The 21,599-nt window shown below is 39.1% G+C and overlaps 1 protein-coding gene across 3 annotated transcripts; it reads right to left on the bottom strand.

Moving 5' to 3' along the window:
* Positions 1–1,817: 1,817 nt before the first annotated feature.
* Prp19 (pre-mRNA processing factor 19) lies at positions 1,818–21,572 on the bottom strand. Of its 3 annotated transcripts, none has more exons than XM_069319906.1 (11): positions 21,506–21,572; positions 18,186–18,335; positions 17,695–17,836; positions 16,391–16,529; positions 14,395–14,589; positions 12,624–12,746; positions 11,291–11,386; positions 8,864–9,031; positions 7,306–7,444; positions 4,565–4,769; positions 1,818–3,629 (listed from the first exon to the last, which is right to left on the bottom strand). In XM_069319906.1, the coding sequence occupies exons 1-11, from the start codon at positions 21,555–21,557 to the stop codon at positions 3,488–3,490; spliced, it is 1,551 nt and encodes a 516-aa protein (XP_069176007.1). In that variant the 5' UTR covers positions 21,558–21,572; the 3' UTR covers positions 1,818–3,487. The 3 variants fall into 3 exon arrangements, with proteins under 3 accessions (XP_069176007.1, XP_045585346.1, XP_069176008.1); XM_045729390.2 differs by lacking the exon at positions 21,506–21,572 and adding an exon at positions 21,279–21,383; XM_069319907.1 differs by lacking the exon at positions 21,506–21,572 and adding an exon at positions 21,048–21,121.
* Positions 21,573–21,599: the final 27 nt, after the last annotated feature.

Genomic DNA, 21,599 nt, shown 5'->3' with positions numbered 1-21,599 from the left:
ACTACTGGTCACATTATAAACACCATGTGCTCCTACACTATTCCTTACAAAATCACAATTTCTATTTTTTTTTTCTTTATGTTTGCATGACATTTGTTTGCATACAAGTGCATTGCATGCACTTGTATGCATTTTTTCACTACAATACAGTATCCCATCCCTCCATCCTCACTTGTAAGGTGTTACTAAGCAGTGAAATAACTGCTTGTTATCTCGTTTGCTATTTTGTTTACCATGCTCTTGTCTTGCTCTATCTTTCTGGGGGACCAGGTTTTGGTCTCTGGTTGGCTACTAATTCCTCAAAGTCTGATTCAATTTGATAGGTGTGAAACTATCCTGAGCAGCTAGCAACAGTAAGCCATTTTGGAAGCCCTCCCCAAAAAAGATATAAGGTGGTTCATCACTAAATGGGACAAAGAGAAGCAGGTCCCCATTTCATCGTGTGCCCAAGAGTTGAGCGTATGCAGCCAATAATGATCAAGGAAAAGGTGTTTCATAACAATAGAAAGGGTTTATCTTTTGTGTTACCTTACAAAACTATAAAAGTTGGACCTTTCATGAGGGCAAGGATGGAACAATATGAAGAGATACATTCTGTGTACATTGTAGATGTACACAAAAATATTTACAAACAGGCCATCCTTACAGTAAAAGAAAGGAAGAGAAAATAGGGACCACTAGAGGGGCAGTAGTTAAAGTACAGCACACGCAAGCTTCATTCTGCAAGATCACAATAAAGATCCAGCTTCATCCTGCTATTAACATGATTGTAACTTGGCACTAAATAAAGCTAATTCCTAATGGAAAAATAATTAGGTCATCAAATTAATTTCTAGGGTCACACTTCAGACAAACTGAGGTAGGATAACAGGCTTGCAGTTTTGTTAGGAATGTTAATGACATTCCTAATGAACCCTAATCTGTTAATTAAAACAAAAAGAAAATCGGTTTCAATTTGTAAACCTCTGCTCTTCTCTAAAAGTGTTCCTTCCTGAAACCGCATTGATCACACTGCCGTACTGTTGTTTTCCTTCATATAATGCCATGCAATAGCTAGGTAGGTCTAGTTTTTAAAGTAGTGTTTTACTTCCCTCTTGATTCTGTTGCACTCATTCCTGTTCTTAAGTGCCTTCTTATTTGCTTCTGTATCTTTATCCCTATAATTTTCCATGCCTTTTTTTGGGGGGGGGTCTTCTCTTTTTCCTCCTTGCTCTGTTGACCCATGGATTTGCTTTTGTCTTTTCATTCACTTTCCGCCTGCAAGATATGAACTGTTCCATTTTTCTATGAATTTATCTTACAAATTCCATCAATTCATTTACCGAATTTCCTTCCAATTTAGTTTTCCCCCGTGAACATCCTACGTGTAGTTCCTACCGCTCTTATTTTCTTGCACTCTTTAGCCTATTTTATTGTCTGCCTCCCTCTTCCAGTTTTACACTGTAGTCTAATATAATAGTCAATGGATCCTAGTGGTATCTCATTTTATCTATAGCGGCTTGATTTTTGGGTAGACACCAGGTATTTTTCTTTGTTGTGTCCAGTAATCTTACTTTCTATGTTTTATCTCCAGTAATATTACTTTCTATGTTTTAGCTATCAAAATTATTCTTACTTGGGATGCAAGTCCTAACTGTAACCTCACAGTGCTCCCTGTGTAACACAATCAATAGTGAAACATTGAATGCGCACACACACACGCACACACTGCATAAAATAACCTAAATGGTTCCAATACAGTACCTGGTTCCAGACCTAAATCCCAATATAATCATTCTTAATTGCATTTACAGGAACATAGGCATACTCATTTCAAGACAGGTTCAATTAAAATTTAATGAAATACAGTACAACTCCAGTTGCTATCAAACATCATGAGTTAAAAGTCACAGGAGTTTTAGACGTTAACAAATTTTGGGACAGACAGTTTCTATATAATTATTAATCAGGGGACACAAAGGCACAATGTACAATACAGTATATACCAGTTTCACTAAAAATCATAGTAATGTTCTCATATCTAGTCAAGGTTTCTCACCAAAGAATAATATAACAATAGACCACCTAATGGTTATTTCAGTCTTATGAAAATTAAATTAAGCTAAATTTGTTTTCTTAATGCTAATGATTTTAATCAAAATGACAATTTTTATTTTTCCAACATTAAATTTTGATCAATTTCAGTTTATTTGAGGTAAAAATGAAAAAATATTGCCAGCAAAATAGGATTTTTTTTTTTACCAGTTATAAATTCAAAGAAGTTTCTCTAAATTAAATGATATCCAGCCATGCTTAGATTTTTGTTGATTTATTGGCTCTTGCTCCTGGATACATTTTTTGTCATTGGAGCAATATAACAATTGTCTCAAAAAATGTTGATTCCATCTTTAACTTAAAAAAGAAGATTACCTCAAATTTATAATTTGAGGTAAACACCAGACACTTACCATAATGTGCCGTACATGTATAATTCCTTCATAACACGACACAATAGCCTACAGCAACAGACCCTTTGACTTCAGATGCTTATAAAAGTGTTTCTTCAAAGTTATAATCACTTTCTCTGGCAGTAGAATTTTTGGATACAATATACTCAACAAATCCTACACAAAATTCCATTGTTCATCACTTTGTTGTTTTCCCCTTATTAAATATATTTCCCAACTACTGTACTTATCTGCTATGCCTTTTGAATAAAAATGATAATAATGATCTACAGTATTTACACCTTATGATGTGTTGCAGAGGCAACTTTTATATACCATACTTTTGTGTTGTGAAATTATAGGAACATTCCTATTGTTTAATGGTATTTGTTTCACCTCTGTGAGGACTAAAAGCAATTAGGGTAAATGACTGATAATCATGAAAAAAGAATAATTATTAGGTTTTCTTTTAATTAATTAAAGTACTGTAATTACTACAGTACAGTATTATAATTATTACACTTTTCTAGACTGTGATGTTCGAAAAAACATTTATCTTCTCTAAACAAGGGTAACAAATAATAAATTTTTCAATCTGGATAACAGCCCCATGGGCAATTTAAGTTTTAAGAACACCATGAATTTAGAAGAAATACACCTGTTTATATAGAATAATGCTACTAACATTCAATACAATGAATATATCGAATGTCTTATTAAAACTAAATCTGTTTGTAATAGTTAATACATTTCAAACTGAAGTTGTGTATAATTTAAATCATAGTTGCACTTACATATAATTACAGGACTTGATAAACAATGCTGTGTTATGGCTCGAGTCTTTCTTAACAATGAGTGTAATGTCCTCAAATTTTCACAAATATGACGTTGAGCACTTATTTATAATTATTTATAAACACAAAGATACACACACACACACACACTGCTATCATCTTCCTAAAACTCTTACAGACATTGCATAAAAATATAAGAAATGGATATTGTCACCATTCTTAATTATTTTATATTGATACAATTCCTAAAGTGCATACATGAATTTTTTAAGGTCCATAGATTTTGAGGGTTCGATCCATTGATGTAGATGCTAAGTAGGATGCATTTGACCCAAACCGAACTCCAGTGGCCATGGCTGTGTGGTCATTAAATATCCTAAGGTCATTCCATTGTTTACATAGATACACTCTGAAAGAAAAAACAAAAAATTAAATCTTTACCATGAGTGTAATACAAATACAGTATTGAAATACAGTACACTATAGTACAGTAAAGGCTGCATGAGGTGTGGTAGTGCCTACTCCTCTCTATGGATATGAGAATGTGAAACTGCCATGGGAAGATGTGCATTGCAAAAATTTGAAATCGCAAGAGTAAGAAGTGTGAAGTAAGATATCGAAGTTTTGCTTCCAAATGTCAGGGTTAGGAGTAGTATACTATTTGTTAGTCCTTTCTAGACTCCTATGCTAACATTCCTTCTTTTAGCTGTACAATCGGAAATCATCTTTCCTACCACTATTTTCCCCTGCCCTCTCATTACTTATGCTTATTTATTTCATCTTCCATACTCTAACATCACTCCTAACTACATTAAGTCTATCACCTCTTTCAGTATCATTTCTCCATATTTATCCTAAGTTCAAGTAACTGTTTTGCCACTAGTAGGATTATAACATTCACAACATCCCATTGATTTTACTTTTTATTGTATTGATCTTCAACTTTCCTCTTTTGCAAGCAATACACATCTTAGTCATAAGTCCTCCTTATTATCACCAAAGTATGCTGCGCATCAGCTACACAAAAATATGACAAAAATAACAATTTATCTCCATCACAGTCCACTTAAACTCTTGCTCAAAGTGTTCTAACCCACACCCATTCAGTGGAAGTTTGCTCCAACAAAACAATGTGTACTTTCACACTAACAGAATAATAGTGTTGGAATAAACATCTTCCACTCTATCCCAAAACCTGTCACATCTAGTGAAGGCATAGACTCATAATTTTCAACAACAATAACTATCTTTTACTGGAAATAATGCAACTTGTATTTAATAATATTTTGTTAACTTAAATAATACAAATCAACTCATTACTTCTCTTGAGGAAAAGCTACTCACCTGACATCTGTTCCTGCAACAGCCAAGTATGTGCCTGATTGGTCAAAACAAAGGTCCATGACTTCATAACCCTCATCTAACTGGATTGTTTTAAAGTTTTTGAGCTTACGCAAATCCCAGAGCCTCACAGTTGAGTCTTCTGCAGCTGTTGCAAGGTAATACCCATTTTCACTGAAGGCAATGGAACTAATTGCTCCACTATGACCTGAAAAATAAAAAGATGTACATATTAGATCAGTTGATAATCATACAAAAAACACTGATCATGTAATCTTTCATGGGGCTGGATTTCTTGAATGTGAGTAATGAGAATGACATTATAAATGCTCTTAACATCTGACTAAATTTGCTAAGAAATATCTTAAACATCATCCAAAGATATTGTCATCTCTGATATAACTTTTCCTACTAGACTAGAGTAGCAGGTCTGACAAATCAAGAGGTCTTAACAGACAAAATGTTTGTCAGGACCTTTATATGTATCCTAGGTCCAAATGCCAGCCATATCACACAATACAAACATCACTATGAATACTCTTATATGAAACTCCCTTTTCTTGGTAGCTTCAGCAGCTCCCCGGTGTATTGTACCACAGAGATATATCAACAAAACTACCAAATCACTAGACTTGTGCTGACCTACCAAATACTAGGAGCAAAATTTGGTGTGCCCAAGAGACAAAGAGAGCATGGGGTTCCAAAATTGATCCAAAGCTGAATAAAACTGCACAGAAAGTAGGGGCAAGGAGGTCTGGTTAGAGACCAGGCTGCGAGGATGTTGATCTTCAGAATCATGGACAGGTATACAGGTACCTGGATTGAACCTGGATGGGATTCTGGGAGTTCTTCTACTCCCCAAGCCCGGCCTGAGGCCAGGCTTGACTTGTGAGAGCTTGTCTGACAGGCTGTTGCTTGGAGTGGCCCGCAGGCCCACATATCCATTACAGCCCGGTTGGTACGGAACTTCTTGAAGAAAACTATCTAGTTTTCTCTTGAAGATGTTCACATTTGTTCTGCTAATATTTCTTAATACTTGCTGGGAGTGGACCTCTGATGTTTATAATGTTTTCTGATTGTACCTATGGCACCAGGTAAGGAAAGCAAATGATATATCTTGATTGAAAACAAAAAAAAATATGGAAACAAGGGAAGCTATAATTTGTTGAGCATCAACAAACCATGTGTTAGTAGCCAAGGGCACCACCAGGTGTCAGCTCAGATCACCCAGCATTCCAGCCTGCCGGCATTCTCAGTCACATGCAACTCCCAAGAAGCACTTACACATAGTGAGAACATTTTGTGGGCAGATCCATAGCTAAGCCATACCAGAGACCTGTCAGGTCTGGCTGTATTAATATCTAAATAGGAACACCAGACATGAGGGGAATGCTCACCAAGCAATCATCATAGAATCATGTTTGCTCAAACAGCAAACATAGAAAAATGCAACTGAGGAAGGTATTGGCAGTGTAAAGCAAGTCTAGCACATGGACCCCTTGCATGCCCCCAAAATGAAAAGCCTCACCTGCCCCAGCCTAGAGTCTCACAGAGGACTCGAGGATCTAAGCATTACTCCAAGGCAGAACCCTTTGAAAGGAGGTAATTTTCATAGGAACAGACACCCAAACCCCTTAAGGAAGCTAGCTCTGACCAGGCAGGAAGGTATGCCAATGAGCACCTAGGAAAGGCTACCTAAACACAATGCAGCTCAAAGTGAACAAATGAGTTGAGGCCCACTCAACAGAGACAAAAATGCGCATGTAAAGCTAACACCAAAAACTGGAACAAATACAAGCATAAGCCCCTGTGTCGTTACTAATTATTTAAACTATGACAATGGTCATATGCTCACAGAGACTACTTGTATTGGATCTATATTATGTCTGTTTTGCTGTGTCAAAAGTAGTTCTAATAATGCTGGTTTATTTTTTCTTCGCTTTCTTGTTGGTGTCACTGCATATTGCTCTACACATGTCTCTCCCTCCCTGATACTCTCTCATCATCCAATCACTGTGATTAAACTCATCAGTGTTAGTAATTGTGCTCTTATGTGATGTGTGCGATTCTCACAGGACACAGTCTTATATGCTGCCATATATGACTTCAGAAATGAATTGGACAAGAGTGAATGATGGAGACCAAAGGATAAAAGCCAATTGTTAACAATTATTAATACAAACAATGAAACCTACAACTGTATGCACCTTCCCTACCAAAGGGTGAATGAACATTGAGCACTGAATGAAGCTTACTAACTCTAGATCCACAATAACTCTCAAGATTTAAAGCCAATTTATACCCAAAATATTATGGAGCATGAAGAGTGAATATGAAAGAATGTCTTATCAAGGTTTGGAAATGATGGATTAAGGAGATCTATCTCCTTAATCCAAAGCTGAACAGGACTTTATAAACAAAGCTGTCCAATCTAGTGCAATGATATTAGGCATAATATACAGTCTACAACAACAAACTCAGGAAGGTAACAAGATACACAACTGGAAGAGAATGCACTGTAAAGAAATTTGTGGATGTTACCTCAACAAGTTTAAAAAACAAGTATGGTAGTAACATAACGGTGAAAGGTTTAATAGTAACATGTACTAAATATCTGAGATGGAGGCTTAAGAAGACATATCTTGTTTCTGTAGGTTTGCATTAACAAGAAAGTACTTTCCCTCATCTCACACTCGTACATACACATGTAAACACACACAAACAATGGGAAACGGAGAACTTACCCGGGAAATTTGCAACATTTGAACGTTCCTTTAGATCCCAAATTTTGATTGTGGCATCTTGAGTTCCTGTTCCAAGAATCAGACCATCAGGGTGGAACTGGGCAGCAGTCAGAGGTGAGCTGGCTGAAGCATCACTCACCTGTACATAAAACAAGAAGAAATTTCATGAACATACTCAACACCTGTACCCTTAACTCCTCATCCCAATCTCAATATCTGTGGCCTTATTCATCCCATGCTCAACACCTATGAATTAATCATACCATGCCCAATACCTGTGACCTTATGCCTCATCCCATGTTAAACACCTGTACCCATACTCTGCATCCCATGCTCAACAACTGTGCCCTTACTCCTCATCTCATGCTCAACACCTGGGCCCCTTACTCCTCATCTCATGCTCAACAACTGTGCCCTTACTCCTCATCTCATGCTCAACACCTGTGCTCTTACTCCTCATCCCATGCTCAACACCTGGGCCCTTACTCTTCATCTCATGCTCAATACCTGTGCTCTTACTACTCATCCCATGCTCAACACCTGTGCTCTTACTACTCATCCCATGCTCAACACCTGGGCTCTTACTCCTTATCCCATGCTAAACACCTGGGCCCTTACTCATCCCATGCCAAACACCTGGGCCCTTACTCATCCCATGCTCAACACTTGGGCTCTTACTCATTCCATGCTCACCAAAATAAGGACTTGTATAATGATCTGCAAAACATAATTAATTGGCAGCTCAAGCAATGGAATTTAAAAATTCTTAGTTCAAGAAATATGTGAGCATGGTTATAAACAATTTAAGGAAACTGAAACAGAGGGAAATTAAGTTTTTAATGAATAATATTATACAACCTTTTTATTTATGTCATTCACTGTGCACCCTCTTGGGTTAAGCTTATCCAAATACTATGGACCTCAAGAAGTACCTGAACTATTTCAAGGAGCATCTTGTTACGGAGTCTACTATTTCAAGGAGCATCTTGTTACAGAGTCTACTATTTCAAGGAGCATCTTGTTACAGAGTCTACTATTTCAAGGAGCATCTTGTTACAGAGTCTACTATTTCAAGGAGCATCTTGTTACAGAGTCTACTATTTCAAGGAGCATCTTGTTACGGAGTCTAAGGCTACTGCAATACAACCTCCCACAAGTCACAATTAAGCACAAAAATCTGACCAGGGCCAGGGAGATATACCTTTGAGACATATCTCCTACCTCATATATATGAAAATGAGAATGTGTACCTTTAAACACTGAACCCAATAAAAATTATATATGGTTCTACAGATGTTAAGTTTGGGGAGATTGTGGTTGTTGTTATATTGTTATTGCTCATATTCTTCAAGTCATTTCTTGTCTAAGGATGTTGAAGGGTGTGCTGTTAATACCTAGACTTAGTAAGCATGTACAGAAGACCCTCACATTGCAAGTAAATTTATATTTTCATTGACACTGTGCCCAAGATGGAAATTGGTAGTAATGGAAAGTACAGTCTTTCAGTAAAAATGAGTTAAAGACTTATTATACCAGGTATTCAAACAGATGGCCATACCTTGCACAATACACGACCGGTCCTTATGTCTGAGAATGCCCAGTTGTGATCACGGGAGGCTGACAGAAGGTAGTCTCCTGTAGCATGCAGGGACAATCCAGTGACTGGACCATCATGAGCACGGATGAGTTGCAACGTCTGGGAAGTGGCTACATTCCATACACGGATCTGAGAGGAAAATGTTAATAGGTGTAAAAAAATAAAAGGTAACATTATTAAATTATGGGACCAATTATTAATAACTGGTTTCTACACATTTGGAGGATACAGGAGCAGAAATTACCTGACTCATGTAAGCTAAAAATTTTCCTTATCATAGATTTTTGTAAAATCTTAACCTACTTGTTTTCCCAAGAGCATGACCTGACAATTATTTCCCATTTAGGTCTTAAGTTAATGATGAGTGAAGGAATGAATAAACAAAAACCAGTGCCCAATCATCCCACCCTGACCAGGATTCAGACCTACGTCTAACCCACCAAACCACACAACATACAATTATTCCACCAGTCAAATATTTTTAACAATACTATACTTTATTCATAATGGTATTGTGAAAGCATTGTGGAGATATAGTCTAGAAAAAAATTAGCTTTGAGTGAAATAAAATGCCCCTTCTTGGGTGACATTTCAGTAGCTTCTTAGAATTTACTGCACCGGTGCCACAAAGTCATCCCAAATGTCAGGCCACTTTAAGGCTTTTTCTCCCACTGGGAGCAAAAACCAACCCACCAGCCAAGGTGATGTACCCAAAAAGTAAAAATCCTCAGTAAAAAAAAGATCAAGGATATCAAACAATCAATATGATAGTCTGAACAATTAAACAACACCTTCTCTAACACCACTGACTGCCACCAGGTGGTAGCCCAGGTTACCCAGAATACCAGCCAGCTGTTTCTCTCATTTTTGAGATGCAGCTTCCACCCCCATCCACATGGAAGAGGAGGAAGGAAGAAGCTGGGAATGAGGAGCTACAAAGTTACAGCCCAGAAATGGCTCCTTCACTTAAATGGGTAGAATAAGGGAAACATCAGTAGAAGTTGGACACAACTGAGTTGAAGAGCTGTAAGAAGTTCTCATTCCCTGTTTGGGTGGTAAGCAAGTGGAACTCTAAAAGAAGAGATTGTTGAAGCCAATTCCAGCTACAACTTTAAGAAAAAAAAACATGATGAAAATTTTATTATTGAGAGAAGTAATTAGTGTGTCAGTTATAAACTGCTAGGAGGTGGGGCATAATGAGCAAGATCTCACTTCCCTGTAGTCACTGATAAGCACAGAATTTTGACCTGCAAGACCAGGTGCACTTGAGTCAATGTGGTCTTGTAAATGAAGCTGTTCAAACCTGACAAATTGAAGATGTTATGTAGGTCTGCCGAGTCACGCCTCAAGACAGGGAACATTGTGATCTCTACTATGAGTTAGTGGAGGTCACCAACACCTCCAATTCCAGGTCCCCAAACACCATAGGTGCCAACCCTGAGGCATCCAAATGATCACAATGTCATGAACGCCTAACACAAGCAAACACGGCTTCTAAGGAGGCAGCAGCCTGATAAACTTCCAAACTCAAAGCAGACCCTTAATGAGAGTAAATCTCATAGGACTCAGGGTCATTGATGTCACCAACCCAGCAGTCAACATGGTGGAGGCAGAGAATGATCACTGTCTGGTAGAAATTATGACTAACAGCCTTTGAGCTCACACGGTGAGAGCACAGAAGTGATGGTCTGATCCATAACGAACCACACCAGAGGCCTTTGGGGAAATTGCCAGGGTCTGAAGGTAATTAACCAAACTAGACATCCCAGGCACTGAGGCTGCTCGCTGAAAGAAGAGGCACCAGCTTCAGCCAAAACTCCCTGGCTATGGAGGGGGCTTCCCCATAAACGTTCAATATTCATATCTGAATCTATAGACATACAGTAATTTGAAAGTAGTGTCCTTTACTCATGACATGAATGGAAGAGGTCTATAGAGCAAAACTATATATCTGACATTGCAGCTATTCAATGATTGATGGCATCACACATAATTATCACACGTTATGCAAGACCTAATTATGTAAATGTTTGGTCTTTTAGTTATTAGGTTCATTCACATCTAAAAAGGGATGCTATACTGCCTGAATAACTACAGTATGATGGAACTCGAGAAAACAGTTTCATATATTAAACACTTTGATGCCCTGATGACGTTAATCGCAGTCATCCAAACAATACACTCAGTTTGGGGGATGACGTAAATGCAGTCATCCATTAATTTGTTATTATTCTTAATCGTAAGTATAACCATTGTGAATGAAAGAGTTTAACATTGGGTTGTGTGCTCACTGGCAACGCCCGACCTACCTTGCGGTGCGTTGCGGGTGGCCCACCGGGCCAGTGAAAGTGTTAAGCAATAACAGGATAGCACTACATCACAACAAACCTGAGTATCTGGTGAAGCAGTAATAATGGTGTCTTCAGTAGGGTGGTACACCACACATGATACCTTCTTGGTGTGCCCTTTCAGGATAGCAACAACCTGCAACATAAACAAAATTATATTTTTAATCTAAATCCAAACAAATTTAGTTAGTTAGATACAGTACTTCTGCCCACTCACCTAGTTACAATATATTTATTATATTTATTATACACCTAGGAGAGGCGTATAATAAATGCACCCTCCCCTAGGTGCGAAGGCGCACCTAGGGAAGGGAACCCTAGGCGCATGCAGCCCGAGTACTGTAGAATAACTCGTGAGTTGTACACTCCTGGAAGACAGCCACCACACAAGGCACAGTGCTGGAACCATCACTGGAGTCAGAGCATACGACCTCTGCCTCTAGCATCAGCCTCAGAACTGAGGTGTGGATGGCCAACATGGGGGTCTGGGGCTCCCTCTTCCCCAGGAGGGGAAGGGGGGAGCTGCGCAGACAGCGGTGCAGCGACGTGTTACGTCACGCTCGTTTGCTTGTTTCTGTTTGGGGAGTTCTATCCACTTGTTCGGCTTTTTGTAGCCCTTTTCACCAGAATAGGAGTTTGTTTTAGGACGCTTACCTTTCTGGGTGCCTGACTCGGTCGATGGCAGACATAGAATGCTTCCAACCACACGGGGGTTTCTATAGGACATAGCACCCCATGCCTCTCTGAGGGGGGCCAGGTTCTGGCTCGTGGTCCTCGGTAGGCTCACAGAACTCCATACACAAGACTGATGCCAAAGTCTGACATTTGCATATCAGCCTGCATAGCTTCGGAAAGCCGTAGGGGCTCTCCCTAGAAAAACCTTTCATATATAAAAATATTTTAAAATTGTCATGGGGTAACATTACTCTATAGTACTTGAGGGGGAACAGACTTCAATATTTATCCTGAGTTTACCCCAACCACTGGTATATGTAGCTACTCTCTCAAGGACAGAAAGCCTGTGGCTTATGACTCTCCCCTTTCTTAATCTCAACACTGTTATACAATGAATGACAATTTCCTCAATTTGTTTTCTTACCATGACTTTTTATTTTGTTTTGCTTCTAATTTTCCACATATGTACGGCAAGGCAACCTTAATACCTTTCCATAAACTTTTGTTTTTCCGCATAAATCCATTTCCTTATGTAACAGCTCAACTGCCATATGTCAGTTTTCAAAAATTATTTCAAGAACATCTAAACAAATCTTTAATACTAGGAGGCAGTTGCAACATCTAAGGAACTTCTACATTAAAACATTATTAACATTGAATCCTTATTGAAGACTACATTAATTATTAAATATCCTGACCTGTTCAGTGTCCTTATTGAAGACAGTAGCATTTTTATCACTGCCACCAGTGACTATTTTGCTGGTGTCTTTCTGATGCACATCCACAGCCAAGATACCAGGTACTGATGCACTGTGTAAGCCCTGAAAAAACAAGATTCATTAGGCCAATCAATTTGAATGTTAAAAATAATTAGATAGCTTCTTTAGAACAATTGCTTATTTCAGCCCTCAAGTCTTCCCTCAGATCACCACTGGTGTCAGAGAAATAAATAATGAATGCTGTACAAACACAGCTATTCAGACAGATACACAGTCAAGACAGCCCACACACACACACACACACACATTGTACCATTTTTATAGCTGTTGCTCTTAACCACTGCAAAAATATTTTTTCTTAAAAACCATTACTTCTAGTTCATCCCAATAGTTCTTACAACTAATGTATTGTCATACAAGAATTACTTTCATAATATAAATTTTACTGCACTCATTATACATAGGTCACTCAGGAGACTTTCCTTAGGAGCCACTAACACTAATCGAACTTTTGATGACCTTTGAAGACTTAGCAAATGCACAGTACCAGAAGCTGATGCTTTTGGTCAGAGGCAAGGGAAGATTAAGTAATGAAAAGCCCCCTTGTGCACAATCCTCAGTGGATCCCCCATTCCTGCCCTTTTGTTCCCTTCTCCCCCCACAGAGTTCAGGTTTTGAATATTATTGCTCGCAAGTGAGGGGTCTCTCTGACTGGTAACCCTCATGCTGATCTGAGTGACCCTGGTCGACCCTGGTGACCCTGATCTGAGGCGGCCTGGTCGACGACCGGGTCGCAGGGGTTGCTAAGCCCCGAAATCACCTCAAGGTAAGGACCCTGAGTGGTCAACTGGTAGTGATCATGAGATGTTGGTGCAAGGGTTTTACCCATGTATCATGTTCAGAGGGTCTCGGTAGTACACTCAGGTTCGTTCTCAACCCGCAATTGAGAATTCCGGGTTCAAATCCGAGTAGGACAGAAATGATTGGGCACGTTTCCTATTACCTAATGCCCCCTGTCCACCTAGCAGTATATAGGTTCCCAGGAGTCAGCTTGTTGTGGGGGTTGCGTCCTGAAGAGGGTCAGTAATTTGACCCTGGAGGGGAACTTGATATAAGCCTAAATGTATGTATATACTTGCTGCCTGTCCCTCGACACAATGAATTATTAAATTATTATATGTCTATCAGTAACACCATTTTGATTGGTCTCTCTCTTCAAAATGGTTTAAGTGGCATTCTAACTTTCTATGGGATTCGCTCTAATATAGATGATTTTAGACATCTGCCTTGCTTCTGTTAGGATACCAGATGACCTTCAAAAGTTGTCAAGAGGCCTGAATGTTATTAATTTAACATATCTAATGAACCAGTGCATTTAGCTAATGGGAGCCAATAAAGGTTCTGTATAGAAAGAAACATTTCATTACATTCAATGCTCGGTTTTTCAATCTAGTGGAAGTTAGTGACCTTAACTTATCTAGATTAAAAAATCTGATCTACATACCATCTGCTTAACCTAAACCCATTATTCGTTTTTCTTAATTAATTAATATGTATTTATTTATTTGTTTAACTTTTCCACTATGGTAAGAATTATAGTATTAAAACAAAATCATTTAAGATGAAATTATAGTACAGTAATTATAATTTATAAACTAATTACAGTACTTAACAAGAAAAACTGTCAAACTTCATTCAGGCTATCTACAACATAAATGGGTTATGAGGAACCTAATATGCAATTACTTACAGGGTGAGAAGCTAGGGTGGTGAAACCTCGTATCTGCTCTGCTGGAGTGAGTCCCTCAGGGACTGTACGACCACGTCGCTTACGTTCCTGTGTCAGGACAGTAGCAGTATCCTGCAAGCGGGCCACCACCTCCTCGGTCAAGCCTGCACCTTCGCTTGGCACATCCGCAGCTCCACCAGCTTCTGCTGTGGCAGCCTGTTGGGTATCCATTGAAGTCATTTTAAAATGTATAATCACTACAAGAATTCTAAAATTATAAATTATAGATTATATGGAAAAACATAAAAGTTAATCTTTCATTAATTGTTATCAATGTTGGTTTTGAGAGAATGTATTACTAGCTATCTTAAATGTGTGATGGAGAGTGCACACCACCATTTTTAATCCTCACTGAGTGCACAGAATACATGCACCGAGTCTTGTTTTTTTGTTTCAAAACTTGACCCTGCCTTGTTGGGTATCTGGTGACAGCTCTCATCATCAGGATTCCATAGGTATCATGTTGGCTGATGTAGGTACAGTACATGCATTCAGGAATTACAGTAAGGTATAATATGTATTACAGCTCAAAACTTTAGGGGAGGAAATTACTGTATCCAGTTTTAGTGTTTCGCGGTACTTTTGGAGAGTTGTTGTCGGAAAGGTCAAGACCCTTCCAACTGCCAGTTAACAAACAGGCCTGGTCTTATGATGCCACGGCATTGCACCATCCTAAGGGAACATTCCTATTGGTAGTGGCAGCAGTGCCTACCATGCCATTGGTCCATTTCAAAAGAACAAGGAGGCAGTGTGTGAGGCTGCCAGTGTAGGCCGCCTCACGCTGTCTAGAGCTTTCTGAAGTCGAGTTCATCAGTGTAGGACGTGAAAGATTTGTACTATTGTCCAACGGTCTAGATCTCCGTTAATGTGACGTTAATCCATATCTCATTATTACCAATTTCATCTCGCACACCAACCTACAGAGTCTAGTCTCACGAGGATTGAAATTAACGATATACGTGTGATAAGATGTAAGAGAAAGCCTGCACTACCATGTGAGTTTACCTGCAGATGCAACAGACTGCCAAGTGTTCATCAGCTTTCATCGCGACATCTGTGAGCCTATTGCTACTAAAGTAATCTAAAGTGGATAAGCATTGATCTCACAGTGTGCTGTCAATTGCTCCAAATGAGATAACTGTATTTTTAACATGAGATAACTGTACGTTTCTAGAATTCACAAAATAATTTTTTTTTGCTTAGTAAATAACTTAAAAGAATGGTACACACACAGAAATCACAATAACGTGATGCATCAATGAACAAATCCACAAGGGCCGTGACGAGGATTCGAACCTACGTCTGTGAGCATCCCAGACGTAGGTTCGAATCCTCGTCACGGCCCTTGTGGATTTGTTTTAAAAGAATGGTGTTATATAATCTTTATGGTGAGGTCAAGTGCTGCAACCACCAGATGGAAGTACACAGTGGTGTTCGAAAGCCTTTTTAATGGTGTAGGATTATTGTCAAATGTCCCAGAACTTTTATACAGATATTTTTCTATTAAATTTGGCTAAAGCTGAATGTAGCAGAAAAGCAGAAATTTTTGCTGCTCGACTAAAGTTGAATGTTGCAACCAAAGAGTTTAAGCTACAGAAAAAAAATATGAGATACAGTATAGCTATATTTCTTGTACATACTGTATTAATAAATATCTTTTCTTTATATTTACATTATCATCCGAGGCAACCCTATACAGTGGGATGTCATTAGAATATGATACAGCATAAATCATGCAGTATCATAAAATATGACACAGCATAAGTCATGCTGTATCAATTTTTGTTATTTTTAGCCTAAATAGAGTAGATAAATTAGCTATTTTGCATAATTTAGAAATGTATTTAACATTTAAAATTTGTAACAAAATACTGATATTTGACACAGCAAAAATATTATGTTGTCTAAGGCTGCTAAAGCAAAATACAGAACAAAAGGAAATAATGCGCCAACTTACAATGGTAGGTCCAGCTGGGGCAGCTGGTGCAATGCCAGCTTGTGGTTTGAGTGTTGCCAGAGCCTCACGAGCAGCAGTTACTTCCTTGTTAAGACGTGCAATTACACGTGTGGCTGCATCATGCTGATACAGAGCGTGGCTATGGGAAGGAAGAATAAATTGTACTGTTGTTCTTAAGGTTTATCTATACAATATATTTTGACATTATTCTTAGAGCAAAATTTGACATCAGAACTGTTACCTATATCATTAAATTGGAAAAGCAAACTCTCACAAGTCAAGCCTGGCCTCGGGCCGGGCTTGGGGAGTAGAACTCCCAGAACCCCATCAACCAGGTATCAACCAGGTAACCAGGCAATGTTTATGTCAGAGAGTTTATAAGAATGAGGAATAGAGGAATAACCCAGCAGTTTTGTGTTTTCAGCATCATGAACATAAACAAGCACAAACTGGCCAAGCTCATGTATTACTTCCTTAATTCCACCTCCTGTAAGCAGGGATGGAAGAGAAGCTACCAAACTACTGTGCTGTAGTTTAGTAGCTAATGTACCAAAATGTACATTAGTAATACATTGATGTACAAGTAAATACAGTAATACAAAAGTGTTGAGCCAATTGAAAAACAATGCCACTGTGCTTAGTTCTCATGACCTCCCAAAAGCCTGACGGGTATGTTTCCTAGTTGTCTTATCAGGAATAAAGATAGGGGATGGGAAACAATGGCAAGTCTTATCTCAGGGAAAAAAAAGTTACAAGGACTTAACTTAGTGGTACGGTTATGTTGGTCCAAACATAACAAGGAATTTCAGCTTAGAAAGAACTAATAAAGAAGTATCTAACTGTTACATTTTCCAAATATTAATATAGGAACAAATAGAAACTACATAAGTTAGTAATAGACATAAGACAATGTGGGGTGATTAGTTTTTGGCAGAGATAAAATGAGTTAGATGGATGGCCTCATTATAAATACCTGTAAATGAATTGGCAAGGGAGACATACCATACTATTCTTGTACCAAACACACACTACAGATGTTGTTTGCAAAATTATGGAGAATCCTATGCATTAGGGACATTTTTATGATGAAATAATTCAAGTACATGGTGGCACTTATTTGAACTGGCAAATCACATTGGCATGCAATGTAGAACACTTTGATGCCCTCTAGTGTTACAAAGGAATATCATCACACAATTTATTGTAATGTTCATGTATGGAATATAGGAATATAATGACCATGTTCCACCTAATTCCTCTTAAAACTGCAGAAAGATATAAGGCAATAACATAGGAGGTTGAACCTTAGTTCCTGGCGAGCTGTCTGAAGCTGTTGGCGGAGGGTGAAGGAATGAAGCATCACAGCATCCCACTCATCTTGGAGTGCCTTTAAGATAGCTGGAATACTTGTAGCACTTGGAGGCTTTGGCTTAGCCACTGGTGGAACTGTAATAGATTCCACATGTTAAATTAAATTCATTGTTCATTCAATTATTTATGACTAATATACCAGTCTCATTTATTTTAGTAAAGAATCTTCATTACATATAATCGATAGAAAAGAATGCCTGTAATAAATTATTGATAAAACAAAATGTCAATACTCAAAATGAAGACTCAATTATTTGACCACATAAAACAAACCTTGTATAGCATAAATATAGTAATGGGACCCAACAGGTGTGATCTCCAATGAGAGCAATTCCGTAATTATATTATTCATATTGTGGTTTAAATAATTTTCCACTTAAAAGTAGTTTACTATATTGCAATGGAAAAAAAAAATTACACATACCTTTTAGTTCAATTAATTGGTCTACTGTAAGTTCTTTGTTGGTAATAGGATCAGTGCCATTCTCTGCGATGTATTTTTCAAGTAAGCGTCGTTCAAAGACAGCACCTGACAGTGGTGACACCACTGGCTGGTCTGGCACTTCACTGCTGACTACAAAAAGATTGGAACTTAAATCAAATGAAAGTTATTATTCCTAACAAATTTAATTAGGGTGCACAAATGCATAAGCCTAAGCAAAGCATATATGATTTTAAGTGATTATATATTACCGGTATATTAATACTGTATTATTAGAACCTAATTAATAACTGCAATAGAACTCTTGCATGAATATTTGCCTGGTCCTTGGGTATACCGACTCCCAGACTCAACACAAGGTCAGGTAAATGCTCAGTAATTCTGATCATATGGCGTCCACCCCGATTCGAGTTAGTTAACCTTTTTAATTGGAGCATATGAAAAGGAACAGAATCCAATTTATTCAGGGTCTTCATTTAGCAGCAATCTCAGTAATCCAAATTTTCATGAGGAGGCAGCAGGGAAGGAGGTATTCCAGGCACCAGGATTCCCAAGCCCCACACTCATATGGAATCCCAGGCAGCAAGGCCCCACTCAAATAGTATTCCAGGCACCATAGGGCCTATCCTAAACAGTATCCAAGACACAAGAGGCCCCCACACACACAAATAGTATCCCAAGCACCAGAGGGCCCTTCTCAAGTAGTATTCTAGGCACCAGAGGTCCCCATTTAAGTAGTATCCCAGGCACCAGAGGCCCCCACTCAAGTAGTATCCCAGGCACCAGAGGCCCCAACTCAAGTAGTATCCCAGGCACCAGAGGCCCCCACTCAAGTAGTATCCCAGGCACCAGAGGCCCACTCAAGTAGTATCCCAGGCACCAGAGGCCCACTCAAGTAGTATCCCAGGCACCAGAGGCCCCCACTCAAGTAGTATCCCAGGCACCAGAGGCCCACTCAAGTAGTATCCCAGGCACCAGAGGCCTACTCAAGTAGTATCCCAGGCACCAGAGGCCCACTCAAGTAGTATCCCAGGCACCAGAGGCCCCCACTCAAGTAGTATCCCAGGCACCAGAGGCCCCCACTCAAGTAGTATCCCAGGCACCAGAGGCCCACTCAAGTAGTATTCCAGGCACCAGAGGCCTACTCAAGTAGTATCCCAGGCACCAGAGGCCCACTCAAGTAGTATCCCAGGCATCACAGGCACCAATACTGGGATACTCAAGTAGTATCCCAGGCACCAGAGGCCCCCCACTTAAAATAGTGGTGGGGGGGGGGGGGCTTACAAATTCCTGACTTACAAACCTGTTCACATTTTTGGAAACAATAACCAGCTACTCAGACAAAGGACTTCTGGTCGATGTAATATACTGTATATGGATTTTGCTAAAGCTTTTGATAAGAGTACCACATGAAAGACTTGCAAGGAAATTACAGGCACATAGAATAAATGGTGGAATACTAGAATGGATAAAGCAAAGGTTAAAATAAAGAAAGCAGAGAGTTGTACTAAATGAGAATGAATCTGACTGGAGAAATGTGACGAGTGTGGTAGTACAGGGGTCCATTTTGGGACCAACTCTTATTGACATATACATCAATGACACAGATGAGAATATATAAACCACATCATCAAATTTGCAGATGAAAATGATATTGAAGTCATACAAAGAGATCTACATGAACTCCACAAATGGTCAGAAGACTGGCAAATGCCTTTTAATATACAAAAATGCAAGACTTTGCATGTGGGTCATAACAACCCATGTCACAAATGCCAAATTAATAATATTACCTAGCAGCAGATTGCTGAAAGAAAGGACCTTGGAGTCAAAATCCACCATTCACTAAAAGTTGCATAACAGGTAGGAGCAGCAGTAAAAAAATTTAACCAAACCCTAGGAATAATCAAGTATACCTTTGACTTTAAGGAAAAAAGAGGCGGTGATTTATCTGTATAAATCTCTGGTGCGCCCCCCACCTGGGCTATTGTATCCAAGCATGGAGACCTCAACTTCAGGACATAGCTGCTCTAGAGAAAGTACAACATCAGGCAACAAAATCTTTCCAGAACTCGGTCAACTCACATACCAGTAACAACTGAGGGCCACAGGGTTAAGAACACTGCAAACAAGACATGACAGGGCAGATCTCATTGAAACCTTGAAAATACTGAACTATTTGGAGGATGTTGATTCAGACAATTTCTTCAAAAAGGTTAGATATAACACAAAGAGCAGTGGCTTCAAGCTCAACAAGCTACAGTGTAGGACTGAGAACAGGAGATGCTTTTTCACCTACAGGATCATAAACCCATGGAACCGCCTACCCACTGAAGCCATAAATGCCAAAACTCTCTTAAATTTTAAAATCCAGCTGAAAAAAATCATTAGGGCAAATGGGGGGGGGGGCCTTTGGTAAGCCACCGGTTTCCTGTCTTTATGAAGGCCACTAATGTGTTAATGGCCCTAAGGTAAATTCAGGTAAACAGTATCCCAGGCACCAGAGGCCCCCCACTTAAGAGGTGTCCCAGGCACAAGAGGCCCCCACTCATGGGGTGTCCCAGGCACCAGAGGCCCCCACTCAAGTAGTATCCCAGGCACCAGAGACCCCCACTCAAGTAGTATCCCAGGCACCAGAGACCCCCACTCAAGTAGTATCCCAGGCACCAGAGACCCCCACTCAAGTAGTATCCCAGGCACCAGAGACCCCAACTCAAGGGGTGTCCCAGGAATCATAGGCCAATACTCAAGAAGTATCCAGGGCACCAAGGCACTGAGGTCCCACTAATGTTGTGTCGCGGGTATTTGGTTTCTAATAATAACACAATGATCCACGACGGTCACTTAGCCACACAAAAGACGGTAGCTTTGGGGGATAATAATTTCACGTGAAGCAGCCAGCGAGTCGGTCAGTGCCGCGCTCATGTCTACCTTCATTTTACCCTCAACTTGAGTCTTGGCGAAGATGAAGACATGCTTGACCAATTCAGAAGTTACTGCTTGTGCTGCTGGAAACACACAAAATAATAATATTCTGTACTTGCATGGGAAATTTGATTTTAAATTGTCACTTACTTGCGCATATGAGAGACATGTTTTGTTTATGTGGTCAAGCGAGACTTTATTAGTGTATTGAAATAAATATTCTGCCGGTAGAAAATAATAAAACCACAACTTAATTCGGCGCTGAAATAAAAATAAAACATGTAATATGTACTTAATTATTATCGAATATTTATTAATTATATTTTGATATAAATCACATGATATTTGAAATTAGATAGCAGCTCACTTTCCCTTACCATCATAATCCAATAGATAAGACGATAATTTTGTCAACCCATATTTGTTCATATAATAGGTAGCGTATTGGGTAAAGAGGACAAGAGATATATA

The sequence above is a fragment of the Procambarus clarkii genome, chromosome 94, assembly GCF_040958095.1.
Source record: "Procambarus clarkii isolate CNS0578487 chromosome 94, FALCON_Pclarkii_2.0, whole genome shotgun sequence".
Classification (NCBI taxonomy): domain Eukaryota; kingdom Metazoa; phylum Arthropoda; class Malacostraca; order Decapoda; family Cambaridae; genus Procambarus; species Procambarus clarkii.
Note: the sequence above shows the minus strand (reverse complement) of the source record. Positions and strands in the feature narration are given on the sequence as shown.